The following is a 26112-nucleotide window of genomic DNA, read 5'->3' on the forward strand; positions in this document are numbered from 1 at the left end:
TATACTTAAAAATTTGAACATTATATTAGCCGTTTAATGGATCATACATGATATTCTCTTCTATAATTAGTTTTCCTGTTTTTAGTTTGAGCAGTTTGAAAAGTGACTACCACTTATAAGTGTGCAGGATGATTACTTTGCTTTGATTAGAATTCCCTGGTGTCTGTGTAGGTGCCATTAAACCTGAGTTAATATAGGCATGATTATGGGGTCATGACTTCTGAGAGGCAGGGGAGTCCTTTAATGAGAAGCCTGTGTGCGTTAGTTTAAGGTCTGAGATTATGTTACTGAAGGCTTTGCTTTGTAAATCTTATGTTTGTATATAGTACAGTATAGTGTAAGTTAGTGATTTTCAAATTTTTCTCTTAATCCTTTTCTTCAGACAATTTTACACTGAAATTTGAAGTGTGAAGTAGTTATAGAAGCTGCTGTGGTTCACCTCACTGCCTCATCGGGCCCGAGCACCGTTGAAAACATGGTCCTAAGTTATTCCGAGTCCATTTTGTTCTTGTTGTTCCTTTTGTGTTGAGTCTTCGGTGGCGTGGGAACCTGCCTCCTCTGGTTGGATTCTCACGGGCTCTGCTGTGAGATGAGAGGGTCCAGTTGTTGCCAACTCGGTTCTTCTCGTGGGGGGTGACTGGCTCCCAGTCAGTGTGTCCTTTCTTTCTAAGCTCCCACCTGTAACGTTAGCACGTTTGTCACACACTTGTGATGCTCTGAAGATCTCATACTTCCTATGGACTGAAACTTTGTTTCTAATTACACTCAGTGTCAATATTAGTGCTTACTCAACTCAAAAGTTGGTTGCAATTTTATCTCATGATTTTTTTCATTCCCCTTACGTTTTTTTTGTGTCTTGCCTCAGTTTATTCTTCGTAGAAAATGTGTGTGATTCTAGTTTCTGGTATAGATTTAACTTAAAAAAATTAATCTTGAGTCGTTTACTTTTTTCTCTCACAGCACTACAGACTTCTCAAATTATTTTTACTTGGCCAATTAACCAGTACACATTTCAGTCTCCCCGCCACCCCATGACTTGTTGTAGGTAATGTTTATTAGAAAATAGAGTCTTGGTCTTCAGGAGCTAAAGAATGAATATGAATAGCTTAACTCTCTCAGTATCTGTAGTAAAAATTAAAAAGCAGTCTGGACCCTGAAGGATAAAGGGCAAAAAGTTATATACATATGTTCATAGCTGTTATTTCCTTTTCTGAGCTTGTGGGATCGTGGTGAGTGGTTGGAAAGTTTGGGTAATGGGAGAGGTGGTGGCAAAGCGAATTTTAATTTTGAATGCGTAAAGAATAATGTTTGCTTAATGGTAGAATAATAGGCAAAAACAGCTCAGTTTGTCCTTAGCACATGATTAGATCCTTTCTTGCCTTAAATCCACTTTTGAATGAGGAAGAAGGATAGATGCGTGAATGGATGGGCAGATGGGTATACAGTGTCAGATATGGTTTTTCTAATAGAGAACGACTGGGATGTTGACTGGAACCATACAAACATTTGATGTGCAGAATTGCTTCATCTAAAGAAGATGCTATTGCTACAGTTACAATAAAAAGTTTGGAATAGAAATTTAGTGACTTTTCTTGTATCTTAATTTTTGCAAAATCTCCCAGACTCTGGTTATAACTGGCAGTGTAAATTCATTTTCAGCATAGGAAATAGGAAATGATTTAAAGAACAAAGTTCTGCTGTAGATAACTTTACTGGGGCAAACCAAGTAAAGGACAAACCAAGAGTTAAAACTCCTCAAAGGAAGTGAATATCTCACATGCAATGAGTATGTGCCTGATACATTGTATAGAATGTAAGCTCTTTCATATATATCAGAATCTACTTTCAGTGTACATGGGAAGAAAGCTCAGTATATAAAGAAACCATGTAGTAATATATTTTGGTAAAGTGAAGCTCCATTTGGTTTTGAAATATGGGTTTTGATGTTCGGCTCTGGTTTTTTTTTTGTTGTTAGAAGAATGGTAGAAAATATAGAATACAGCTCCTTTGTGCTTAGGATAAACAGTGAAATTAGAAAACGTTAGAAATGAATCCCTGAGAGACTTTGTAAAAGAAGATCTTTTAAAAATATACCATCAGATAATGTTTCTCTCCATATATCTATAGATGGATAAATGGATAAGCAGGGATAATTAAGAATGTACACAGATGTATAGTGGTTTGGGCTTGAAATTAAAAGAATTTCTTGTCTAACGTTACTATAGTGCACTGGGCTTTAGTTTCTTTTACTGGGCATCTCTGAGGATGTCTGATTAGAGACTGCAGTATTTAAATTGGCTCTTATTTTATATCAGTCTCCACGGACTTAGTTATGTAAGCCTTAAGTTCTGGGTGACTGTTGTTAGGAGTCGTGTACGATCAGTTTAGAGAGCACCTGTAGCGTCTGGGTCACCCAGCAAGCTGTCAGTAGGATGGGGGAAGCCAGCATGATAATGGGGCGTGTCCTGGCTTCATTGCACGTTGGTCTTACTTCACATGTGCAGCTGACATATTGAGCACAGTTTCAGTCTCCACTTAGCCCTTAGTTACAGCTGTGCTGTGTGTTATGAAGGAGGCAGAAGGCTAAGGTTAGGGGCAAGTCCCTCTGCTTCTGAGGGTGGGAGAGCAGGCAAGATAGGTAATAACTAAGAAGACAAAGGTCCATAGCCAGGCAGTTAAGACCAGTTGCTAAAGGAAGTGAAGTTAGTTTGATAAAAGAATAAAGTAAAATTCACTGTGCTGTACACCTGAAACTAACACAACATTGTGTGTAAATCAACTGCACTCCAATAAAAAATTTTTAAAAAGAATAAAGTAAATTAATAGATGGTCTAATTTTAGGATTTTAATTCTAGTATTTGAATGTAATCTGTAATCTTGATAAAACTAACTTTTAGCCTGATGGTAAATTTATTTAGGTAAATGAAAATTGAAGTGTGTTGTCACTAGTATGTTCTCAACTGTCATAAATTAGTAGTTTAGCATATTTAGTAATTCCACCTAAAGTTGAAGGCAGTTTAGGTGGGATTGTATATTGATATAATTACATTAAAGGACATAGTCTGTAATATGGTATAGTTTCATTTTTAGGGTATATCATCAGTATGTTTTTCTGTATTCACAATTGTTGACTTAATATTTTAAATTGGTTTTGTTTGTTTTAAGCCAGTTCAGTCTTTTTTTTTTTTTAAGCTCTGTGGAGTGTGCTTTGAGAAAATAAAAATGTCAAAACTCTTGGATTTGTCAGATAATAAGAAAAGTATTTTACTGTATTATTTTTCTTCTAAATAATTAAAGGATAGCTTTCTTAATATATATTTTAGGTTTAAAGCCACACATGTGCTTTGAAATATTTCCTGATACTTAAGGAGCCTGTTTTAAAATTTGGATGTTAGCCTAAGCATATTAGTTGGCTGTTTTAAAATTTGAGTTGAAAATGGTATTTTTAAAGATACACAGTAACCGTATGTGTAACTCAGTTTATTAGAAAGCAAAACTCAGTTTAATCAAATCAGCTTTAGTTCTGAAGTATAATAGGCATTAGGGAGTGTCAGCTAATCTAGTATTATACTGCTGTTCCCCTCGTTTTTACGGCGGTGTTTGATGCATATATAGTGAGCATTTGGAAGACGGTATATAGATATATATGATAGCTTCTGCCCCTCAGAGCTCTGTCTTCAAGTGGCCTTGTCTCTGTCACTCTTACACACACAAGATAGTATAAATTACTTGTTAATCTTACAGTTGAGATTCTTTATTTTGTCCTTTTGTTTTACAGTTTTTCACATTTAATAGACCTAACATGAATCTTGGAAATTGGGAATCCTCATCCAGTTCCCTTATTCTGGAAAAATTTAATATGTGAGATAGGATTTGAGAAAATCTTGATGATTCTGTGTGAATTTTGGGGGGGAAAGATTGTGGTTAAATATTAAAGTCATGACGATTACAATATCGACTAGTCCAACTCTGTGCTTGAAGTTTTTCTCATCCTACTCTATAGTCTATTTTCTTTTCCTCAACATGAGATGGTTGGCTACTAGTTTTTAAAATTTCAGACCTGTCTTTTCATGGGCAGAAGGTCTCATTCTTAAGTGTGTAATAAGTAAGGTTGTATTAGGACCACTAAAACAAAGGGAAAAGGAATAAACTAGGAAAAGAGATGGCATGTTGTTGGTGAAATATTCCTGTCGTTGAGAACATTCATTTTTTGTGAAGCTCCTTTTCCCCAAGTATTAAACTCTTAAATTGGTGTTACTTTTTTATTTTAGCATCAAAGCTGGACGACTCCTGTCCTACATTCCGTATCAGCTGTACAGCAAGCAGTCCTCCACGCAGAAAGGCCTCAACTTTAATCCTGTGTGCAAACCTGAGGACCCTGTACCAGGTCCCAGCAGCATCACCAAACAGCTCAACGACAGGGTGTAAGTTTGTCTAGGTTGGGGGAGACTACACAGCTGGTTTTTAGCAGTGAGAACGGCCCCTGCTCTGCTGAAGATAGAGACAAACATAAAAACTGGCTATTCGTCTATATTAATCCTGCTGAAGTACAGGAGTGCATGTCTTACCTAAAAATTATTTTTATCATGACAGTTTCATAAATAAAATGTAAACAAGAAAGCTTTTCCACTCTCATTAGATTCCCATGTTAAACCAATGGATCTTAAATTATTAGAAGTAAAATGTTCCATGGATTTTCATGGCAGTAATTATTTTTGACACAAGTAATTTGCCATAGACTATTGCTTTCTCAAAAACTGAACTAACTACTCCAGCTAAAGTTTTGCTGTGTGCTACTGCATAGAAAGACAGGTAATGAAAATGTTAACACTTTTAGGTTATTTTTGAAAAATTCTAAATCAGTAACAATTCTAAATAGGTAATATTTTATATCAATTAAAATTTAGTTGATGACCCTCAAGGTTATAGAGTTAGAGGTGAATCTAGACTTTATTCCATGTGTCTGATTTTAAAAAATATTTTGACTTAAGCTTTAATTGCAGTAATCCTGGGTAAATTGGCTTCACAGTTAATTGGTGTGTTGCCTTAACTTGTGTATCAGGTAGTAGTTCATTATCATGGTTCATTATCATTAGCCTTCCCCTTATTTATTAAATTGTTTGCTTTGGGAGTTTGATAATATTTTTTCCAAAAGACCAGGAGTCTAATTAACTTGGGATGATCCAGTGTCACTACCTTCTGTATTTCTGTTGTCATTTGTTCTTTAACTTATAGGTTCACTTATAAGTGTATTCAGTTGTTTTTCACGTTACCTAAAACATTTAATTTTGTTCTTTTAGTACCATCAAGGTGTACAAGTAATATCAGAAAAGCTTCTGAATATACAACATTTTTTTCTTCACTAATAAAAGAAAATACATATGTGTGTGTTGTTTTGAAATTCTTCTTTGTGTTGATTTTTAGGAAGAATTTACCTATTAGATTTAAATTATTGATCCATTTATGCTGTTGCCTAGTAAATGTATATCCACTCGTGATATCTTTCTAGTACAGCTACTTTATAAATGTCCGTTTGGGCTGAAACACCGTAGTGCAGAAAGAATGGGTATGAGCAGTATGTTTTCTGCCAATGTGTGCATTTCTGGTGCATGTGTTGCTAGTAAAAAAACCTTAATATTTATGACATAGAAAACTAGATTTAAGACTTTTCTGACTTTACTTTTGTTGCTTTCTGTGTTCTTTATTTTTGGCATGTTCAGTGCATTTAATAAATTTCTTTGAAATTCCTTTATGTGACTTTTTGCTCCCTTGCTCTCTGTCTCAAGGGCCAGACTTTCTCTGACACATATCAAATGAGGTTTTCCTTCCTTCCTCTCTTACTCGTTTCCCGTTGGTCATCTTTTCCTCTTTCACTGGTGGGATCATCTTTGAGGACAGGACCTACTCAGACTTGGCTGTCAGATTCCATGAGTTGGTCAGCCAGAGCCAGAGCCAACCCAGGAATGGCTGGTGCTGTTTCGCATCCAGCTCATGCGTGGTTTGCTGTGCAGTCAGGCTGTCATGACTAATGTACCCAGTTGGTATTAGGAGCAGGAACTTTAGATTAAACCTGGTAATGCCGTGGTAATCTCACCTGTGCCTTGGTGCTGCATGTGGCACCCTCATGTGGAGCCTGAACTGTACTTGGACTAATGCTGTGGACTTTGCTAAGTAGAATGAATTACTGCTTTGTAATTCAGATTTTTGTTTTTGTTACTTAGGTGATTCTTTTGAATGCAGATGAATCTTGTCTTTATTACAGAGCACTACCAAGCAGACATCTAGAAGAGCCAGGATGTGAATTTTACATAACATTTGTCATAGTTACTGCATTTATAAACCTGTCATCAGGACACTTGGTCCAGATTGCCTTGGACCTACCACCCTGGCATCTAAATAATGCTTTTCTTAGAAATGAAATGCTAATTCCCTTGTCAATAGGGCGAACATCCTCATTTTTCTAGGTATGAATTTTATTGAATTAACCATACACATTGACCTTTTTTTTTACTTTTTGTCTACTTGTGCAACAGTTTGACCCTGTTAATGGATTAGTGAATATAGTCTGTCAGTCGTTTCCTGGGGGAAAGTAAGGAGCCTCAGGATTGTAGCAGTATTGGATTTAATGTGTTGAACAGTGCCTTATATAAAACTGAAAGTAAAAAGAGGAATAAGAATTCAAATAAGGTTTCTTACCCATTTTTACGGGAATTAATTCATACTGTATTAATTTAGCAAATACTTACTGACTACCTAGTAAATGCCAGACACTGTGCTACAAACTGGGTATTTAAAGCTTACAGATTACAGTTAATTTATAGTGGGAAAAATAACTGAAAACAGTTTCTTGGATTTTTCTTCAGTCTGAAAAAGATCCAATTCTATTTTCTTCTCTGTGAGTCTCTGAAGTTAAAAAAAAACAAAAACAAAAACCTGAAAGGCTGTTAATGTGCTAGAATTTTCCTAGTTACCTTGCTCCTTCAGTTTAGCAAAGAATTATCTTTTATTAGAAGAGCAATAATGAAAAAAAGTTTGTGGCTTAATCATTCAGATTTGGTGGAGGGAATATTAAAGTGTGTACCACTAAGACAGCGTTTAAATGGAAAATTGTTTTAGCCTGAAAGTCAGACATTATTCATTTAAACAAATTTTTTTCCTGCCCTAGAAATCACATAATTAAGAAGATTGAGACGGAAAATGAAGTCAGAGTCAATGGAGTGAACAGTTGGAATGAAGAAGATGCGGATAATGACTTGGGTTTTGTGGAGCCGGAGCCCTTCTTCCCAGGAAGGAAACAGAACGGAATTCCGCATCCCAGAGATGGCAGTGCCGTTTGCAACGGACACACTCATAGCTCTAACGGTGCCTTAAAGACACAGGACTGCTTGGTGCCCAGGGGCAGCGGTGTTGCCAGCAGCCTGTCTCCCGACCCTGCCCATGAGGAGGAAGCAGCCGAGAGGAGCGGCGGCGGCGGCGGCTTCAGAGACTGCGCTGAGCAACAGTCCCAGCAAAGCACCAGAAGCACAGATGCTCTGCGGAATCTGCACAGAACTAATTCCTTCTCCCTGTCACCTTTGCACAGCAACACTCGAGTCAATGGTGCTCACCACTCCACTGTTCAGGGGCCTTCAAGCACAAAGAGCACTTCTTCAGTCCCTTCACCGAGCAAGGCGGCACCCTCTGTGCCACCCAGGCCCTGCCGCTTCATCTCGGACTTCTACTCTCGCTCGAGACTGCACCACATTTCCACGTGGAAGTGCGAATTGACTGAGTTTGTCAGTACCCTGCAGAGACAAAGTAGTGGTATCTTTCCAGGAAGGGAAAAGTTAAAAAAAATGAAAGCAGGCAGGTCTGCATTTGTTGTAACTGACCCAGGTAGATACTTACTAAAATTGTTTTCTTAAGAAACAATCATGCTTGATCATTTTGTTCTTAATCTGTCACTGGTATTCTCGTCAATACTAAGGTCTTGTAACATGGAAGTCTCTAGGAATAACAGGTTATGTAAGTAACAGTGAGTATAACAGATGACAGAAAGCTTTCTTACTAAAAATTTTCTACAAAATTAGATTTGAGTGTGGCTAAATGAACATTTTTAGGTAATTTAAATAGTAATGAGGTTGGGATTCTGAGCATTCATTCCTCCTGTAGACCTTATCAGTTGTTGAAGTTTTGAACTGTAAAATATAACATATTTTATATTCAGTGCTTAAACTCCTGTAAGAATGAATTGGTTTGGTAAGAGTAACTGTTCATTTTTAAAAGCTTGCGTCATAATGATTTATCAATAATTAAATAACTGTCATAATCGCTATTATAAGTATAGTGGTAAGCTTTTAGTGAGATTAAGTATTTTCACATATAAGTAGGTTGGTTAATTGTATTTTGTCTTTTAAATAGTTGTCATCAAAAAAAAAAACAAAACCAACAATAACAGGCTGTATTTCTGTGCCTGTCATTATAAATTGGTATCTGGTTTGAGGTTTTAGTTGCTTTTTATGGATTACATGGGTTCCCCCTGGGGCGGGATCTCAGAGATTATCTAGTATTACCCTTTAATTTATAGCTGTGGAAACTGAGGTGCAGAGAGAAGCTCATGGTTCTCTCACAATGTGATAGAACCTCTCCATGTGGGTTTTTTCTGTTGTGTTTTGCTGTGTTTGATGTATTCCAAATGCTTTTTGTTATTTATGAGATATTTCAAAATAATGTTATAGGTATTAGATTTTCCTTTTATCATGCCTTGGCCTTGTTACCTAAAGGTCGTTTAATTTTGAAAGCTTCAAAGAGCTATTATGGATCAGTTCTATGAATGGGAATAAGATGAGAGATTTTTATGTTGTATGAAAGCATTCAGTAGGCATTTAGTATATACATTCTGTGTGACTTGAGTCTTTAAAACCATTATTTTGAGTTGTTTACATTCTGTGTGTATAATACTTTTATACAGCAGACTTATAATTGTTAAGGTTTATTTTATAAATGATTTCTCGAGGGAATATAGAGGGTAGCAAGGAAGTCCCTGGCTTTGGAGTTAGGTAATAGCCTGAGTCCACATCCTGGCTCTGCCACTCTTACGATGCAGAGCATGTGAGTTCACCTCTCTGAGTCTCAGTTTCCTGTCGGCACACAAGTGATAGTACAGGCAGATAATAGGATCAAAGGTCCGGTGCCCTGCACCTAGTGAGAACAAGGTAAACTCTTTCACAATCACAATTTGGTATATAGAGTTGTCTCAACATTTTGGGGAGTAAATGTAAGTTTTTGGAAGCCTGTTATGAAGATTAACCTCAGTACTGTTATTCTTAAATCTAGCAGAGGAAAATTCCTTTATGAGATCATCACTTTTTACAAGTGTGGTGGCTTACGGGGCTCTGAAATTAGACTGCCTGGGTTTGAATTCCAGCTCAGCCTCTTACTGGCTGTATGATTCAAGTTATTAATCTGCAAAATGGGGATAATAAGCTTACTTCTCTCGTAGTGTTGTTGTGAGAATTTAAATAAATTAATACATGTAAACCTCTTAAAACAGTGCCTGACACCTACTTATAGAGCACTCAATAACAGTAGCAGTTTTTACTGCTGTCTTACCAAGGAATGTTGTTACTGCATAGAATAGTAATCATCTAAAGTAACTTAGGTCTGTGGAACTAAATATATGAAAACATCTTTATACATTTTTATAAACCATTCAGCCCACAGAAATAACTTGGAGATAAGCAGTTAGACAGACTTTTAATTAGAGACTTGTTAGAATATAGACTAGGAAAACATGATGTCTTCACAATTGATTTTAAATTCTGTTTGGAAACTAAATTTGTATCTCTGAATTATTTCTAGAGCCAAAGAAACTGAAATTTGATTGCTCTTGAGGTGATAGAAGTAATCTATTATAGAATCTGTATTTTTTTTTAAACTTTATTCTGCTTGTAAGCATTTAAAAATGTAATTTCTAAAATTAACTAGACCTGATTTTTTAAAAAATATTAAAAACTAGCTTGGGGTTTGAACATTCTGTTTTTCCTTCTAGGAACTATGTCAGTATTGAGTTCACCCAGACCTCAGAGCTGTATAATGCATGTTGATATGGATTGCTTCTTTGTATCAGTGGGTATACGAAATAGACCAGATCTCAAAGGTCTGTATTCTCGTTTATGTATTAAGAAAACTGATATACCGTTATAGACATTTATTCTAAGGGGTCACAAAGTATTCTTTAAGAAATATTTATTCTCATTTTCCTTGGCAAAATCAATTCCTACTTCCAAATGTTCTGGACTCCATTATCAAGAAAGAGAGGGAAATTAGAGAAGTTTTTTCCTCCCTGTAGAGACCAGGCCTTTAGGGAAGAATATTCCTCTTCAGCTGAACATCTAAGACTAATGTAGATAGGGACCTGCTTTGGGCATTTTCTATATTTTTAATCTATATTTATTATTACTTTGTCAATAAATGGAGATTTTATGGTAGCATATGTCTTTGCAACTTGAGTCACTATGCTTTCTCTTGAATGAATAACTTGATTAACTGTCCTGATGCTAGGGAACATTCCCACTTTTTGGTTGTAGGGTAATTTTGTATTATTGAATATTGCTAAAATATGTTGTCATCTGTGCAGTCTTTGTTTTAATGGAAATTTTAGGTATTTGTGACCTAGTCAATACTTTTGAAAATATTTATTCTCGATTTTTGAGAGTTCTGTGTCCAAAAGAGATAGCTATTAGTACTGTCTTCTGAGAGTGAATTTTCCCCTTAAGGAAAACATGGAAACTGCCGGGTTAATACTAGGGCTTTATTCGTATCACGGGCAGTGGCTGCTTCGGCTCTGATAGGAGCGTTCAGACTGTAAAGAGTTGATTTTAGCCCATGAGTGACTTCTTAATGCTTTTTTTTTTTTTCTTTTGTCCTCACAACAAATGCATTCAATGAAATATATGCATGTATATATATATATACTATATATATATATATATACACACACACACACACACATGGATTATCCATGCTATTGCTTTACAAAGTTAGAGTTATCTTTTAACACAAACGCATATAAGGAGATGATGCATGAAAGATATTATAACTAAACCAAAAATTTTGGGACTATATATACTCACCTTTGATTATATAGTAGGTCAGATTGTGATTCCTCTACATATACATTTAATTAGTTTTTTTTCTTGCTGTAAAAATAAAGATTAGTTTAGATGTTACCTTACTTTTCTGATACCAGGAATATTAAAAATCTAGATACAGTTAGTTTTTCTTTTTCTCCCCACCCTGCCAGTCTGAATCTAGGATCTGAGTTGCCTGTTTACTACTGTAAGAAACCAGACAAAAACCATAGAAAGCTATGATAGTGTTGCTTTTTAGTTGAATAAATGCATCAAAATTGTCATAACTAGTTTACTTTGGGGGGTACAGAGAAACATCAGTAGATGACTGTTGCATAGCGACGGATAATCTTCAAAGATTTTGACTCTTTTAGGGATTAATGCCTAAGTTAAAGCTAAAGAGAGATGTCTTATTTCTTAAGTGTTAGTGTTCCTGTACTTAGCTTTTATTCTCTCCTTACAGGAAGGCCGGTGGCCGTCACAAGTAACAGAGGCACGGGGAGGGCACCTCTGCGCCCTGGCGCTAACCCCCAGTTGGAGTGGCAGTGGTACCAGAATAAAATCCTGACAGGCAAAGCAGGTACAGATAACGAGCCCTCTTTGAAGTCAGAGTGCTCCTGTTGAAGACTTCTGGATTTTGCTTTGGTATCGTTGTTACAGAAATAAAAGCAGAGTTGAAATAATTAGCTTTTTCATTCAAGGGTTTTAAGGGTGTCAGTGACATCTTAAAGCAAAATCCGAATGCAGTACAAATGAGTGGTTTAATAGTTACGCTTTGTTGAATTGGATAACGATACTTTCCTGGGAAAGAGAGTGAAGAATGTTTTAAAAGGTGTGATTAGTTTGCTTTGTGTAAATTTAGATTGGGGATGAAAATCATGGACATCGTTCTGTGGAAGCCTCTCCACTTGGAAGTTAATTACTTGTTGTTTGGTCATGGATCCCAGTAAGGGCACTAAAGTTTGTGTTGCCGAAGATGTGTATGAGCCAGTGGAGTGAGAAACAGTAAGGCTTTAATTTACTGGAATAAGAAGATAAGTGCCAGCAGTCATTCCCCGTATCTTTGTTGAACCTGTTTCATATGAGAAACTTTTTTCTTGCCTCTCTGGCTCTTAAATTTTGGCTATTAGTAAACAAAAATCATAAATTATACTAATCACAGTGCTGTTAAGATTTTCATGTTTCCCCCCCCCCCGCCGCCCCCATTAAATTCCCTGAGAAATATTTGCTTAGGAGTGAAATTATTTGGCGTTGATCAGTTTCCTCATGGATGTCTGGAAAGCCAAAATTTTTTTAAGTTAGTTTTTCAAAAAAATGTTAATCAGGAAATAGAAATTAGGTATGCAGTAGAATGGAAGGCATGCAGTTAAATTTCGTCCCAATTATTTCAGGTCTCTAGTTCTCAGTTATAGAACTTTGGGCTTATTTTAGAAATGCTCTTAATGAAATTAAGACAAAAGGAAAGCCAGTAGACATCTCTGAGAACCTTTTCAGGATTACATTCCTCTTGCTGGTTGTGTTCATCTGTTTACATGCTATAGGTACAAAGGAAAATAATTATAGATACATCTTTATGCTTCATGGGTACCTGTATTCTGCAGATTTCCTAAAGCTTTTCCCGGTCATTAAATCTTTTAAGAGAATTTTTAGGATTCTAGCGTTTTGTGTGAAGTGAGTAGATGTTGAGGTTAGGAAATATTGAGCTTGTTGAGATTTAGTTATATTATGGTATTTGACAATATGGGTAGTTTCTTAAGTATTAGTAGTTTGGTTTGGGGGCAGGTTGGTTTTTCTTTTTGTCTTTTCTGTGTGGTATCATTTTAAAGATGAAATCTAAAATTCTGGAAAACAAATAGTAGCTTAAGGGAATGCACAGTACTTGTCACGCATTGGGCACTCAGTAAAATATTGGATGAACGTTAAAGAGGGAAGAATAATACCCTGTGTATACCGTTCATAGCATCTCTCGTTACTCAGAGCTCCTCCCATGGGTAGAATCTTGTGTTTGCACACGTGTCCTTACTTTACAGTCTCCATCTACACATTCCTTAGAGCAGCAGAGAGCTGGTCCTCTTCTGTCTTTCCTCGTATCACAAATGATCTGACCATAAACAGTTTATAAACAGAATTCTGGCATTGATTACTTAATTGTGTTCATCAGTGTAGCCACTGGGTTTTCATAACATTGTAATGACCTTTTATAACTCACATTCCCTCTGCCTCTAAGTGTGAGTGGTAAACCAGAAGGTATATATTAGAAGTATTGAAATTTCACTTGCTATTGAAAACTGTCAAAAATAGATTTTCCTATCACTAGAAAAAGTGAATGTGATACTTTGTATTTTATACTCTCTCTTTAACTTGATATCATTCACTTTTATGTACGTCCTAAGCCTTTTGACCCATTAGGAGCTTACCAAAATATTTGCTACATATAACATGAATAGATTGTCCTCTATTACAAAGTTTGGTTGCAGCTAGGCTTATACTTGGAACTTGTTTTTTTTCCATGCTTTTGTTCCTCTTTCCTTGTTATTCTCTGATCTTTCTTTCTCTGGCTCCTATTATTAGATATGGCACCAAATTTTAAAATATTGAGGATCAGTTTAGGAATTAGAATCTTTGCCTTCTGTACAGTAGCTTTTAAAAAAAATTCAGTTCGAATGTTTTGGATTGTATGTCTAGGCAAAGTATTAGAACAAATAGCATCTTTAGCCCTTTATCGCAACTTAGTTTCTTACTTGTCATATTCAGAGACTCTGTCTAATCGGACTGGCGTAACCAGGGCTCTCCATCCCTGGCTTCTTTGGCAGCTGCTTCCTGAGCAGTACTTAGCAGCGAGCCTTCTCATTGACGATCTTGAATTTGGAATCCATGTATACTCAGAATTTCATGGTTGGGGCCTTTTCTCCCTTCCTGAATTCCAGAATGCAGACGTCTCCTATCCCTTCAACAACTTCAGTGTTCATTCTAAAGAACAACAGTTTTTAAAATCGTGTTAGTCATAGATTTATTCTCAGCGATTTCTTTTTCACAGACTTGGGTCCTGGCCTCTGATTTCTCCAACCGTTCCTCCACATTCTCCATGTGCCCGTCTAGTTTGTCGAGTTTTGATGAGCAGTTCTCTACTTTGCCCTCCAGTGAGGACAGTGTGTCCCTGCATTTCCCTGAATCTCCCATGAAGCAACTCACTCCGCTCGTGGAGGGACCACGCACCCTGCCGCGCTGTGGACCAGGTCAGCCCGCCCAGAGGAGAGAACGCGAGGTGCCACCCCAGGCAGGGCGTTGGGAGCAGGGACCACAGACACTGTTCTCACCACAAGCGTGACTTTTCCGTGATTTTCAAAACAAGTTCTTAGGTTGTTTAGCCCTTCGTATATAAGTCACCTAACTCCCCATAACTCACAAGGCATCACTCACGGGTGCACCTTTGAAAGGCAGCTGGCTGTGGCCGTTCAGGCTTCAGCTCTTCTTTTTTGGTTTAGTAGCAGCCCCGGTTGAACTGTGATACTGACAGCCCCAAAGTCCTTACAGATGTCCGGCTTAGAGTACTGGACTGTAACCTGATATTTAGCCTTCCAAAACCCTTCAGAACACTGGGCTGTCTGCTCTGTGTTCTGTCTTTAATTTGTCCTAGGACAGCTTCTGTTAGCCACAGTGTATCAGAAATCATGGCTCAGATTGTACTCTGCTGATTTTATTTTGGACGCAAGTGGAATTTGACCCCATTGACATGCCAATCCTCAGAGTTTGGTTCGCACTTACACTTCGTATGCGTGGGTGCCAGAAGGCAGGATTGCTTGTGTGGGCTTCATAGCTGGGTGAAGGCTGATGACTACTGAGGCCAGACCAGGAGGGGTTGTTACAGCTCGCAGAGCCGGACACCCTGCCGTGTTCACCTGCTGGTGCTTTACGTGACTGATTTTTTGTGTGGAACGTTATGTCTCTGAAATAAAAAGATAAATACTGGGCTTGTTAGTTACGTGTTGTTACACTGTACTCTAAATAGATTTGTCTAGAATTAGCTGAAGTCCTGTCGTAGTCTTATCTTACTGATTGTTTGTTCAGAATAGTAGAACTATGACTGAGAATAGATGTTTTTAAAGCATATTCTTCTTGGAACTCAGTAGTATCCCAAGAGACATAGCTGAAGTTGTGTTTTCATCTGTTGCTCACTGGCTAGTGATGTCACGTGACGTGCGGTCAGTAGGCTTTCTAGACTGAGTGCCTTAATATTCTTGCGTGAATCTGTCAACTTGGTTTGGATATTGAGACTTATTTGTGAGCTCTACTCTTCAGGCTGGAGTTGTAGTCTGTAGAGCAAGTGATAGTCCCATCTCACTTGAATGTTTTTAATTGCACACATGCATTGTTAAGCCAAAAGTGGAATTTCCTGGAAGGGGGGATAATACTGTGAAGCTCTCTTACGTGATGTGTGCTCAAAAGAAAAAGCTTAGATTTAGCATGGAACTTCTTACGGCATATGACCTTTTAAGTTTTTTTTTGATCAAATGACTTGTAGGAAGGAATTTGATGTTTGTTGAAAATGTTGTTAATTAGCTTTAAATTTTGCAAATAGTTTTTAAGAAACAGCAAGAACATTCAGAGAAATTTACTGTATTTCCCACTAACTGCTTCCCATTCCAGAGAGCTGTGTCATCCTTTTGAGGCTGTAGGAGGGGGTTTATCTTCCTGATCACTCTTTTCATCCTTGTCTGTCTCAACAGACTTAAAGGGATATTTTATACTTATCTTTTGGTATATGTTTTTTAAAACTATTGTTAAAACAGAACTCTTTCGATTTATTATAAGTTTATGTCTGACTGCTGGTGAAGAATGTACTGGAAGCAAACCATTTTAGAGTTACAGATTTTCTTTTATTAAATGAGGGGATAAATGTCAATGGAGATAACTATATTTGGAATTTATTGAACATTTATATATGAAAGGACTGGTAAACAAATTTCTTGAATGAAAGTTAAGGAAAATCAGTTTTTAACACACAATCATTAAATTTTATTTTTAAAGCAGAAATACCAGATTCATCAATGTGGGAGAATCAAGATTCCGCACAAACAAATGGAATTGATTCTGTTTTGTCAAAGGCTGAAATCGCATCTTGTAGTTATGAAGCCAGGTATGTAGAAATTAAGCGTGTTGTAATACTTAATGAGTAAGTTACTTAATCATTTTTATATAATATTTTGAAGTGGATTTAGACATGCTGGTCAAGCCTGTGACTTAAATGTTAGAAACATGTTATGGAAAGAAATCTTTCTAGCCTTAATCCCTTCAGTTTCCTTTTCTTTCCCTTCACAAATGCTCGACAACTTTAAATAAATACCTTAGTGTCCTGATGAACCAGTGGGTCCTATGGTGGAAACCAAAAGAAGCTGGACATTGTCGTTTTTAAACCATTGTCTCTTGAAGTATAGAATTAAAGAATTAGATATTCTTGAATAGGAGAGGGCCTTAATGTCATCTACTCTGATCGTTCCCTTTTAGCACCAGGATCCCTTGTTATTTAAACATCCTAATAGTATTTTTTTTTTTAACTTACGTTAAAACTTGATTGCCTGTTAAGTTATAACTAAACGGTTCCATAATGGCATGACTAATCATCTCCTCACTTAAAGTTGCAGTGTTGTCAACCTGTTAGCACTAATCCTAATTACAACCAGCTGTTTTAGTACTAGAAGAAACAGACACATATATCATATGTTCCTCATACTTTAAAAAAATTAATCGTTTTTTAAAAATCGATTATTATAGTTGTAAAAATGGAGTAATAATGAAGTGATTCTTTTTTTTTTTTTTTTTGCGGTACGCGGGCCTCTCACTGTTGCGGCCTCTCCCGTTGCGGAGCACAGGCTCCGGCCGTGCAGGCTCAGCGGCCATGGCTCACGGGCCCAGCCGCTCCGCAGCATGTGGGATCTTCCCGGACCGGGGCACGAACCCGTGTCCCCTGCATCGGCAGGCGGACTTTCAACCACTGCGCCACCAGGGAAGCCCCCTGAAGTGATTAATTTAAAAGAGTATTCTTTGTTTTTTCTTTCTTTATAACTGAACACAAACATTTTTACCTTTATAGCACAGCAAGCATTTATTTACACATTGTTGGCAAGTGTTAAAGTATTTACTAATTATAGAAACAGAGTCGAGTCACATCAGCTACATTTTTCAGCCTTTTTTTTTTTAGATAGTGTCTTTATGGCTTAGTCATTCATACTTCTAAAAAATTGAGTTATAATTGACATGTAACATTAACCGCATACAACGACTTGAAATATATAACATTTTTCAGTCTTGATTTAAAGTTGGGGTTATTCAAGCAAGTCCAGTCTGAACAAAAAGTATCTCAACACAACATCATCTAACCAGAGTAGTTTGCTTAAATCTTGCCAATTATTTTATAAAAAGGATATTTAAGAAAAAAGGATTATATTCAAACATGCATAATTATAAAAAAATTTTTTATATAAATTTATTTATTTATGTTTGGCTGTGTCGGGTCTTTGTTCTGTGTGCAGGCTTTCTCTAGTGGCGGCAAGCGGGGGCTACTCTTCGTTGTGGTGCACGGGCTTCTCATTGCAGTGGCTTCTCTTGTTGCAGAGCGCAGGCTCTAGGCGCGTGGGCTGAATTCAGTTGTTGTGGCGCACGGGCTTCTCATTGCAGTGGCTTCTCTTGTTGCAGAGCGCAGGCTCTAGGCGTGTGGGCTGAATTCAGTTGTTGTGGCGCACGGGCTCAGTAGTTGTGGCTTGTGGGCTCTGGAGTACAGGCTCAGTAGTTGTGGCGCACGGGCTTAGTTGCTCCGTGGCATGTGGGATCTTCCCGGACCAGGCCTCGAACCCTTGTCTCCTGCATTAGCAGGCGGATTCTTAACCACTGCACCACCAGGGAAGTCCGTAAAATATTTTAAATTATTTTCTGTTTATGACTTGTCAGACTTTTACTCCTGAACTAACTTTGCCTTTCTCATTGACAGAATTACGTTTTAATCTTTTTCATTGTTAGTTGATAATGTAGCCAAGGAATTGAACCTTACTTTAATGAAAGAGATACGTCAGATCTGAATACATTTTGCATTATTATGTTTTTATTAGCACAGGCGGTTTAGAGCTGCTGTACGCTGTGCTCAGTAGGCTAGCCTTTTCCCCCTGCTGAGTTACAGGCAATGCGCTTATGATGACTGGGCATCGTGTCCTGTATCTGGAGGGTATGATGAAACCCAGAAACACATGCTCAGTCTTTGGATTTTGCTGGTGGTGAAACGGAAGCGCCGCCTTTCCATACTGCCTCTGCAGGATCTCCCTTCTCTCCCGGCGGCCCAGGTTGGACGCTGGCTGGAGAGTGAGCACCAAGGCCACCTCAAAGTTAGAAGCACTGCCAACTCCTGGTGGCTTTCAAGTCCAGTAGCCACAGATATGTCTGGGCTCCGGGCCTCTGTTGGTGTTTGGATGGTGCCTTTGTATTGTACCACAGATGGCGATTGTCAAGCTGAATGTGTTACAGAATAATTGGGGTGACGATATATGAGGGCCAGATGCTGTGTAGCAAAAGCCATTTGAGTGTCGCTTAGAGGGCAGAGGTTTATTCTAAGGAGATGCAGAAAGGGACGAAAATGAATTTGTTTTAGTTGGCGAAGAAAAACACGAAACCCACAGCAATGGGGTTTTTGTCCTTTAATTGTAATTTTTCATTTTCTAGAAGGCTATTCCTAATGAAGGTCTCTTGAATACCCTTTTTTGTGTGTGTGGCTATCTAATAGTTATATTTTCCTTAAGTGAGTAGTTTTTTTTTTAAATAAGTATATTCACAGTTGGATCAGAGAAATGTTTCTGGGCTTGGCGTGGGGACTGTGTTGGTGGGCGTGGTCATCCCAGCTTTAGGCACTGGTGAGTTTTCAGTAGACATAGACTTTATAATAACGGGGTCAGCAAAGGATGGAACGTGAACATGAGACGGTAGAAGTCATAGGAAGGTAGAATGTGTATATGTAGGTCAGAATATGTACTCATACTTACCATAGAGAACTAGCTTTATACATAGTAAGCTAGAAGGTGAATAATGTAGACGGATAGGTGATGATATACAAATATCCTAGAATCATAAATTTTTAAGAGCAAATCATTTCTGAACCTCTGTTTTCACGTGCTTTTGTAAGGACACTTTACAGTCCTTAATTAGTGGTATGGATGTCCTTCGGTATATTGAATTGACAGTGACAGTGATTTACTGGTTACTTTTTTTTCATATTGTCTAATGCAACGCCAAATACCGTTGTCTGAGCATACAGCACGTGGAAGAAGGAGTGTGCTGCCTTCACTTTAAACCTGGGAGTAAGCTGTTTCTGCAGCTTATGAAGTACTGGTAGTCTTTGCTGCCTGGGACTTCACTTGAGGGGAATAAATGTCACTGTAGTGAAGTTATTTCAAGCTGTTTTGTAATTGTCTTTACTCATTTATCTTATTTTATTTTATTTATCTTATTTTATTTTTTTGGCTGTGCCGCATGGCTTGTGGGATCTTAGCTCCCCAACCAGGGATTGAACCCGGGCCCTTGGCAGTGAGAGTGATGAGTCCTAAACACTGGATCGCCAGGGAATTCCTACTCATTTATTTTATATGAAACAAGTCTAATTTTCCAACCACCAACTCAAGGTCTTTTGCTTCCCTTAGTTATGGGAAGCCTCTGAGGTTTACCCTTTTTTTGTTCATAGCTCCCTTACAGTGTCTAGTGATCCCTAAACATTTCTCCGTGAGATGTAGGTATGATGAGTACATAAGTTGATGTATTACATTTTTCTAAGTAATATGTCCCTGAAATTTTTTGTGTGAAAACTTTGAAAATGAATTTATTGTAAATATAAGAGTATTATGCTTCCAGGAATTATGTAAGACATTCCTTTAAAAATGAATAATTACCTTTAATTTGTAAGTTTAGCTTTTTTACATGCTGAACCTATGTATCTAGCATTACTGGAACGTTTCAGCTTGTCTATGCACTTCTCTGCAGACTTGTGAACTCCTTTGCACACACTTCCCTGCCTTATGAACCAGGTCCGTCACCTTGAATCCGTCCTCTCCTAGGCCAGTGCAGGTCATCCTCATGGATGTCATGGGATACGCTTTATTCACATAGTGCCCGAGACATAAATTTTTGTTAAATGAATGAAAGCATTGTTTTCTTCACCATGATTTGTTAATCATCTCTTCCTTTACTGTCATTTTTCCCTCTTATTAGATATTTCTCATCTACTCTGGGCTTTGCAGTCTGATGATCTATTATTGTTTTTATATACATTAAAAATGCATGTCATTTTGCATTTCTTTCATCTGAATGGCTTGGCGGAGTCTCTTCCTTCTTGGCTCTCTGGTGGTCTGGGATGGGCAGGCGCCACAGGCCTCTGTGCCACAGGGCACACCTCCGTACTAAGTGAGCACTGAGTAAATGTTTATTGGGTGGATGTATAAAGTAACCATTTGATGTATTTACACCTATGAGTATGTAATCTGGGGAAACATTGCTTCTTATTATCTGCTTGTGTTTTTACTGTAAGATTTTTTTCGATTCATTGCATAGTAGTAACATGGAATCGTACTCATTATGTATAATTCCATGATTACAGTTTTGTGCTGAATGCTCCAAATTACCACAGGTAAGTGGGGCGTGGAGACACGCAAAAGATTTGAAATTTACCATTTTCAATTAGGTCCCTCAAAGTTCTGGAACCCTGGCCCCTGCCCAGAGTGATGTCCCACCATGTCCAATGCTGTTGGCATCTCAGCCACTGTGGAGCCACCGCAGGAGCTTGGAATTGGTCAATTGGGAATTGGGTGGCAATAGGATGAGTGCACTGTGTCTGTCTGTCGCATAGCGCTGTTCTGTGTGGTTCTGCTGTTTATATTCTTTGTCTTTGGGGGATTGAGCCCTGGCCAAACCGGGCCCCGTGTGAGGGGAAGCAGACCGTTTTGACAGCACGCTCCTGCTCTGCGGTGGCTGTGGTATCACCGACGTGTGGTATGCTGGCATCTCTGCACAGGCGCCAGAGGTCTGAGTCTCAGGAGACGTCTTCACAGAGGCAGGAGCCAAACCTGGCCTTTGAATAACGTACTTGGGCACATCTGCACATGTCACTTACACGCATCAGACAATCTTGTCAGTTTCCTTTTGGGGGAAAACAAACCTGTAAGTTGTCTTAATGCCTGTTTTTTACCCCTCATGAAAATGGAGTTAAATGAAAATTGTGTATCAGTGGCTTGGGGAGATACTATCAGTATTTGATACTTGATTTGGCATTTAAAAATTCCTAGTCTAACCTCCGCTGTATTTTGTTCTTTCTCTAGACAAGTTGGCATTAGGAATGGAATGTTTTTCGGGCAAGCGAAACAACTTTGTCCCAGTCTTCAGGCTGTCCCCTATGATTTTCACGCGTATAAGGAAGTTGCGCGGACGATGTATGAGACACTGGCCAGGTACACTGTGTGCTGTGCTCACGCTCCTGTCTGTTCCTTTACTGCTTTTACCTAATGTTGAAGAGAGAACAGTTTCCCCAGGCCTGTCGGGGTCACTTTTGCTGGACGCTCCTCTCTTCCGGGAACCTGCTCCTCTGCCTTCTGGTGTCACGGCCCCCTCTCCTCCCCACGAGCACCTCCCGGAGCAGGGCTCAGGCCTCAGGGACGTGTTTGCACGGCTGGGATTGTTCCGCTGCTCCCTGGTGGTGATGTCAGTCTGATTCTGTGCCTGCGTGACTTCTCGTCAGCGGTTCCAGGTTTCCCTCCGTGGAACCAGACAGCTGAAGGATGGGAGTTTTTAACCTGGTTATTCTCTTTTATTACATTTGAATTATGGTTTTGTTTAAAATGAGAACTATACGTTAACAAGTAGAGACCTTGTCAAACCCTGTGTCCTCTAAGGTCATTCGGGACGCCAGAAGTTAGCTGTCATAGAAGGTTCTAGCAGTACAGCTGACGCTTGCACAGCTTGGGGTGGTGCGGTGCCGTCCTCGGTGCGGTGGAGGGCCACGTGTCGTGGCAGCTGCCCTCTGCGCCCGTGGCTCCTCCGTGTCGGGGATCGCGTAGCGCCCCAGTGTGTACTGCTGACAAAATCCAGGTATACGTGGTCCCGTGCAGTCCAAACCAGTGTTGTTCAAGGGTCAGCTGTAGTTTCAAGGTGGGTGATCAGTTGGCTTGAGAAAAAGATTAAGTTTTAGAATATTTACAGTGTAGGTATATTGAATGTTAACTCAAAACCTGAAATTTTAGATAAGTATATGTCAGGCCCTGTATGCTCTACAGCTGGAGTTGGCATATTTTCTCCATAAAAGGCCGGATGAGGTCGTTGTCCCAGCTGCTCAGCCCTGCCGTGGACAGTGGCAGCAGTCTCAGACGAGGTGCGGGTTCGGCTCTGCTCCCTTCAGTCTTTATTCACCAAAACAGGTCTCTAGACAGCAGACCAGGGTCCGCCAACCCTTGGGCTGTGTTGATGTTCTAAGGGAGGTTCTTGCCTCTATCTTCACTTCTTCCTCTCCTTTCTTAACGCGTTATTTTGAACACCTGTTTATGGAGTATCTACCAAGTGCAAACCACTGTTGATGCTGCCAATCCTATGAGAGTGGAGTCAGATCCAGGCTCTGCCTTTGAGGAGCTTACTTTAGCAGGAGAGAGAAACATAGGGGGGCAGGTGAATTTATCTGGCATCAGTCTGTGGACTTAGGGCTGAATGACAAGCCAGTTACAATCACAGCTGTCCTTAAGACCCCAATGTGGGAATGTCAGTGTTACCAGGTGAAGAGAGTGCTTTTCAAGTCCTGTCCCAAAGCTGCGGTCAGTAGCAGCGCCGCGTGTGGGCTGGGAGCGGGTGGCTGAGCTGGGTGCTGCGTGTTCTGGTTACCGGAGGCCCTGGAGCGGGCAGCCAGCCTGCACCTCGGATCGGGGGGTTTGGTGGACGCTATCATATAATTTTAGTGGGTGGAGACATTGTTAGTGGCATGTGGCTGTTCTTTGGGGGAAAAAATTCCTTGTTCTCCTTCCACCTTTGGAAATCCTGCCTCTGCTTCATATTCTCCACGCCTCAGAGCAGCTTTCATATCAGGAGTACCCTTCTGCTCTTGCAGATTTCTCTCTGGAGTTAAGCCTAACAGAACACTCGTTTCTTAAATGATTATTGATAGTAATTAATCTGATTCATAACCTACAGTAAGGTGTAGTGAGAGGCGAGGCCTGGCCCTCCTGGTACTTTACCAGGTGGATTATTGACGATCCATTTCTGGTCCCGAGGCCTCTGCTGGCCTTGTGGTTCACATATTTAATTAGCATCAGAGCCACGTGGTGATTCTTCTCTTCCTTTTCCTCTTCTGTGGAGAACTGAAACAGTCCTTTGTGTGAGTAGATCGTGACCAAACAGCAGCAGCAGTCAGAACCCAGAGCATTTCCACGTGCAGGGGGTGTTGCTGGCGTCCTGGACAGGCATCTGGGTGACTGGCCACCATCGTATCCTGCTGTGTCCTGGGCGTTTTTGTTTAGGAGACTGTCAATTGCTTGTTTGATTTGTGTGATATTTCTGTTCCTCAAGGATTCTGGTAAATCGTGTTTGAACATTTTTGAAATTAAGTGTTGTGACAATTCCAATTCACTTACTACTTTTCAACTATTGAGAGGTTTACAACAGTATTCTCAGTATAGGGAAACTGAAATGGTCATTTCTGTTGTATTTTTGGTAGTTAATATGGAAAAAAAGAAAACATTGATTAACTTTGCAGTTAAAAGTTAAGTGACTAAATAGGGGCACTTGGGCCAGTTCAGTTAAACTGCGAATATTTTTAGCATTTTAAGTCTTGTAAGGAAATGTCAAAGAGAGATGCCATAGGAAAGCCTGTTTTGCCACATGTGGCTGCTTGATGTTAAGCTGTGGCTGTGATTCGTTGCCTTTGCTCTGTGTTGGCAGCTACACACATAGCATCGAAGCTGTCAGCTGTGATGAAGCCCTGGTAGACATCACTGAAATCCTCGCAGAGACCAGACTCACTCCTGACGAATTTGCAAATGCTGTCCGCACGGAAATCAAAGACCAGACTAAATGCGCTGCCTCTGTGGGAATCGGTTAGTAGCCAGCGTATCTTGTACTACTCATTTCCCTCAAAGCAGTGCTCTGGGACCGTTGAATACCGCTTGATTTTTAGGAGTGATCTTTAGGTTTCGTTTTTATCACCGTACCACATAGGTCTCCCACTTCTGAAACAGTTCTCGGCATGGCTCACAGTTGGGCAAAGCATGAGATGAAAGTGTTGGAAACGTAAGTAAATGATAACGTCTTTGGAATAAACGAGTTGGAATATTTCTTGTTCTTCAGAAATGGGGAATATTGGATGCAGTGTATGTCAACAGTATTTTTTTCAAGTGAACAGAGGCGGTATTTAAGGCAGTGCTGCAGTGTGAGTGGGGTTTGGAGTTCCATGCTGTTGCGTCTTGTGGTAACTCAGTTACTTTCTGAAGCTTCCTGGACCGCTCAGCCAGCCCTGTCTTCACTCTCTCGGGGCCAGAAGTTGCTGTTATTGACTCATCCACACGCACACCCCATTATCCCCTCCCCCCACCTGTTCTGTTTTGTCTCTAAGCCGTGTTTGCTTCCTCAGCCCTTGCCATCATTGGTCCTCCTCTTGTCGACTCTCGCAGCTGTGTGCTCTGGAGCCCCCTCTGTCACCCTGAGCTTCCCCGTGTCCCTCCTGTCTGAGCGAGCCCAGTGCCTCTACCCATAGGAGATCTTTACTGGGTACCTGTCCCGAGAGGAAGGCAGGGCGTGCAGCCCCACGCAGGGCCTCGTGCGGGAGCGCCACGTGCAGGTCTGGAGGCAGAAGCAGGAGTGAGGGGAGATCCTCGGCCAGAGCCTCTCTTGGGGTCTGCGTGTGAGTCTGATGAGCCTCTCTTGGGGTGTCTGGCGTGGGTGTGAGAGGCGCACCCCCCCGGAACTTGCTTGCTGTCTTTAGGGATTAACCAGCCCTGGGAGGGCAGGCCCTCCCCGTCGGAGGGATTTTCAAGATGTCAGAACGTCGTAAGCTGCAGAACGTACAGAGCGTGAGGAACACATTAACAGCGTCCCTCCCCTCCGGCTCCCCGGCGTGTGGCCTGCACCCCCTCCTCAGCGTTCGTTTAGGACTTGCCTTCTGGAGTCCACTGTCAGGCACAGGTTTAGTTCTTTGTTGTAAATTGTATTTATTTTAAATTTACAAGTGGGGTGACATGAATAGGTCCTTTTAAGTTCAAGCACGTAATTAAGACAAAAATCCCAAATGATGTTTCCACTTCTCAGCCCTCTTTTCTTCAGAACTCACCACTTTTATCGTTTTAGTGTGCCTTGCCAGTACTTTTTCTCTTCATGAATATCTGTACATTTACCCTAGGAAAACACACTGTTTTTAATGTAAGTCTCCTGTAAAACTAAGATATGTGCTTTATAGAAGTCTTCTGTAATTCATGGAGATTTTATTATTTACACAGAAGTTCATCTGACCCCATTTAGGTATTTCTCAGATGCCTGATACCTTCTCGGGCTCCAGTAGCCGCCTCTCTGCCCTGCGTTAGTTGTCTGTGTCCGTTCACACACCTTGGACCTCGCTGTCACTGTCTGTCTCCTTTTTTAAGACGCTCATACCCTCAATTTCTACTCCACGTGTTCTGATCATATAGTGAGACATCTGGTTCTCTGGGCTTCTCCTCCCCAAGTCCAATGGCATTTCTTTGGCCTTATTTCTACCCAGCGTGGATCCATTGGTTGGTAAAATGAGGGACTTCCCTGGTTTTCCAGTGGTTAGGACTTTGCGCTTCCACTGCAGGGGGCCCGGGTTGGATCCCTGGTCAGGGGACTAAGATCCCGCCAGCCAAGAACAAACAAACAGATAAACATTGGTTGGTAAAATGAACTGATTGCTGGTCGTTGCCCACAGTTCCTGTAAACCTCCAATCTTAGATTAGGACTGTTTTCTCTATTCCTTTACCTGGGTAGG

General features: G+C 39.9%; 1 protein-coding gene across 5 annotated transcripts in view; it reads left to right on the top strand.

The window, feature by feature from the left end:
* Positions 1 to 26112, top strand: part of REV1 (REV1 DNA directed polymerase) — a 76914-nt gene that overhangs the window by 32255 nt on the left and 18547 nt on the right. For 3 of the 5 annotated variants that reach the window (XR_003795009.1, XM_029232781.1, XM_029232782.1), the window contains 7 exons: positions 4272 to 4424; positions 7166 to 7875; positions 10031 to 10138; positions 11575 to 11691; positions 16140 to 16248; positions 21458 to 21586; positions 24057 to 24211. Coding sequence is in view for 4 of the 5 variants with exons in the window: in XM_029232781.1 (XP_029088614.1) it covers positions 4272 to 4424; positions 7166 to 7875; positions 10031 to 10138; positions 11575 to 11691; positions 16140 to 16248; positions 21458 to 21586; positions 24057 to 24211 (1481 nt within the window). In the remaining variant the exon portion in view is untranslated. Of the gene's footprint in view, positions 1 to 4271; positions 4425 to 7165; positions 7876 to 10030; positions 10139 to 11574; positions 11692 to 14068; positions 14348 to 16139; positions 16249 to 21457; positions 21587 to 24056; positions 24212 to 26112 lie in introns of those variants that run through there. The other 2 variants (XM_029232783.1, XM_029232784.1) reach the window with 2 other exon arrangements.

Source organism: Monodon monoceros, unplaced genomic scaffold (assembly GCF_005190385.1).
Source record: "Monodon monoceros isolate NGI ecotype Baffin Bay Population unplaced genomic scaffold, NGI_Narwhal_1 Super_Scaffold_19, whole genome shotgun sequence".
Classification (NCBI taxonomy): domain Eukaryota; kingdom Metazoa; phylum Chordata; class Mammalia; order Artiodactyla; family Monodontidae; genus Monodon; species Monodon monoceros.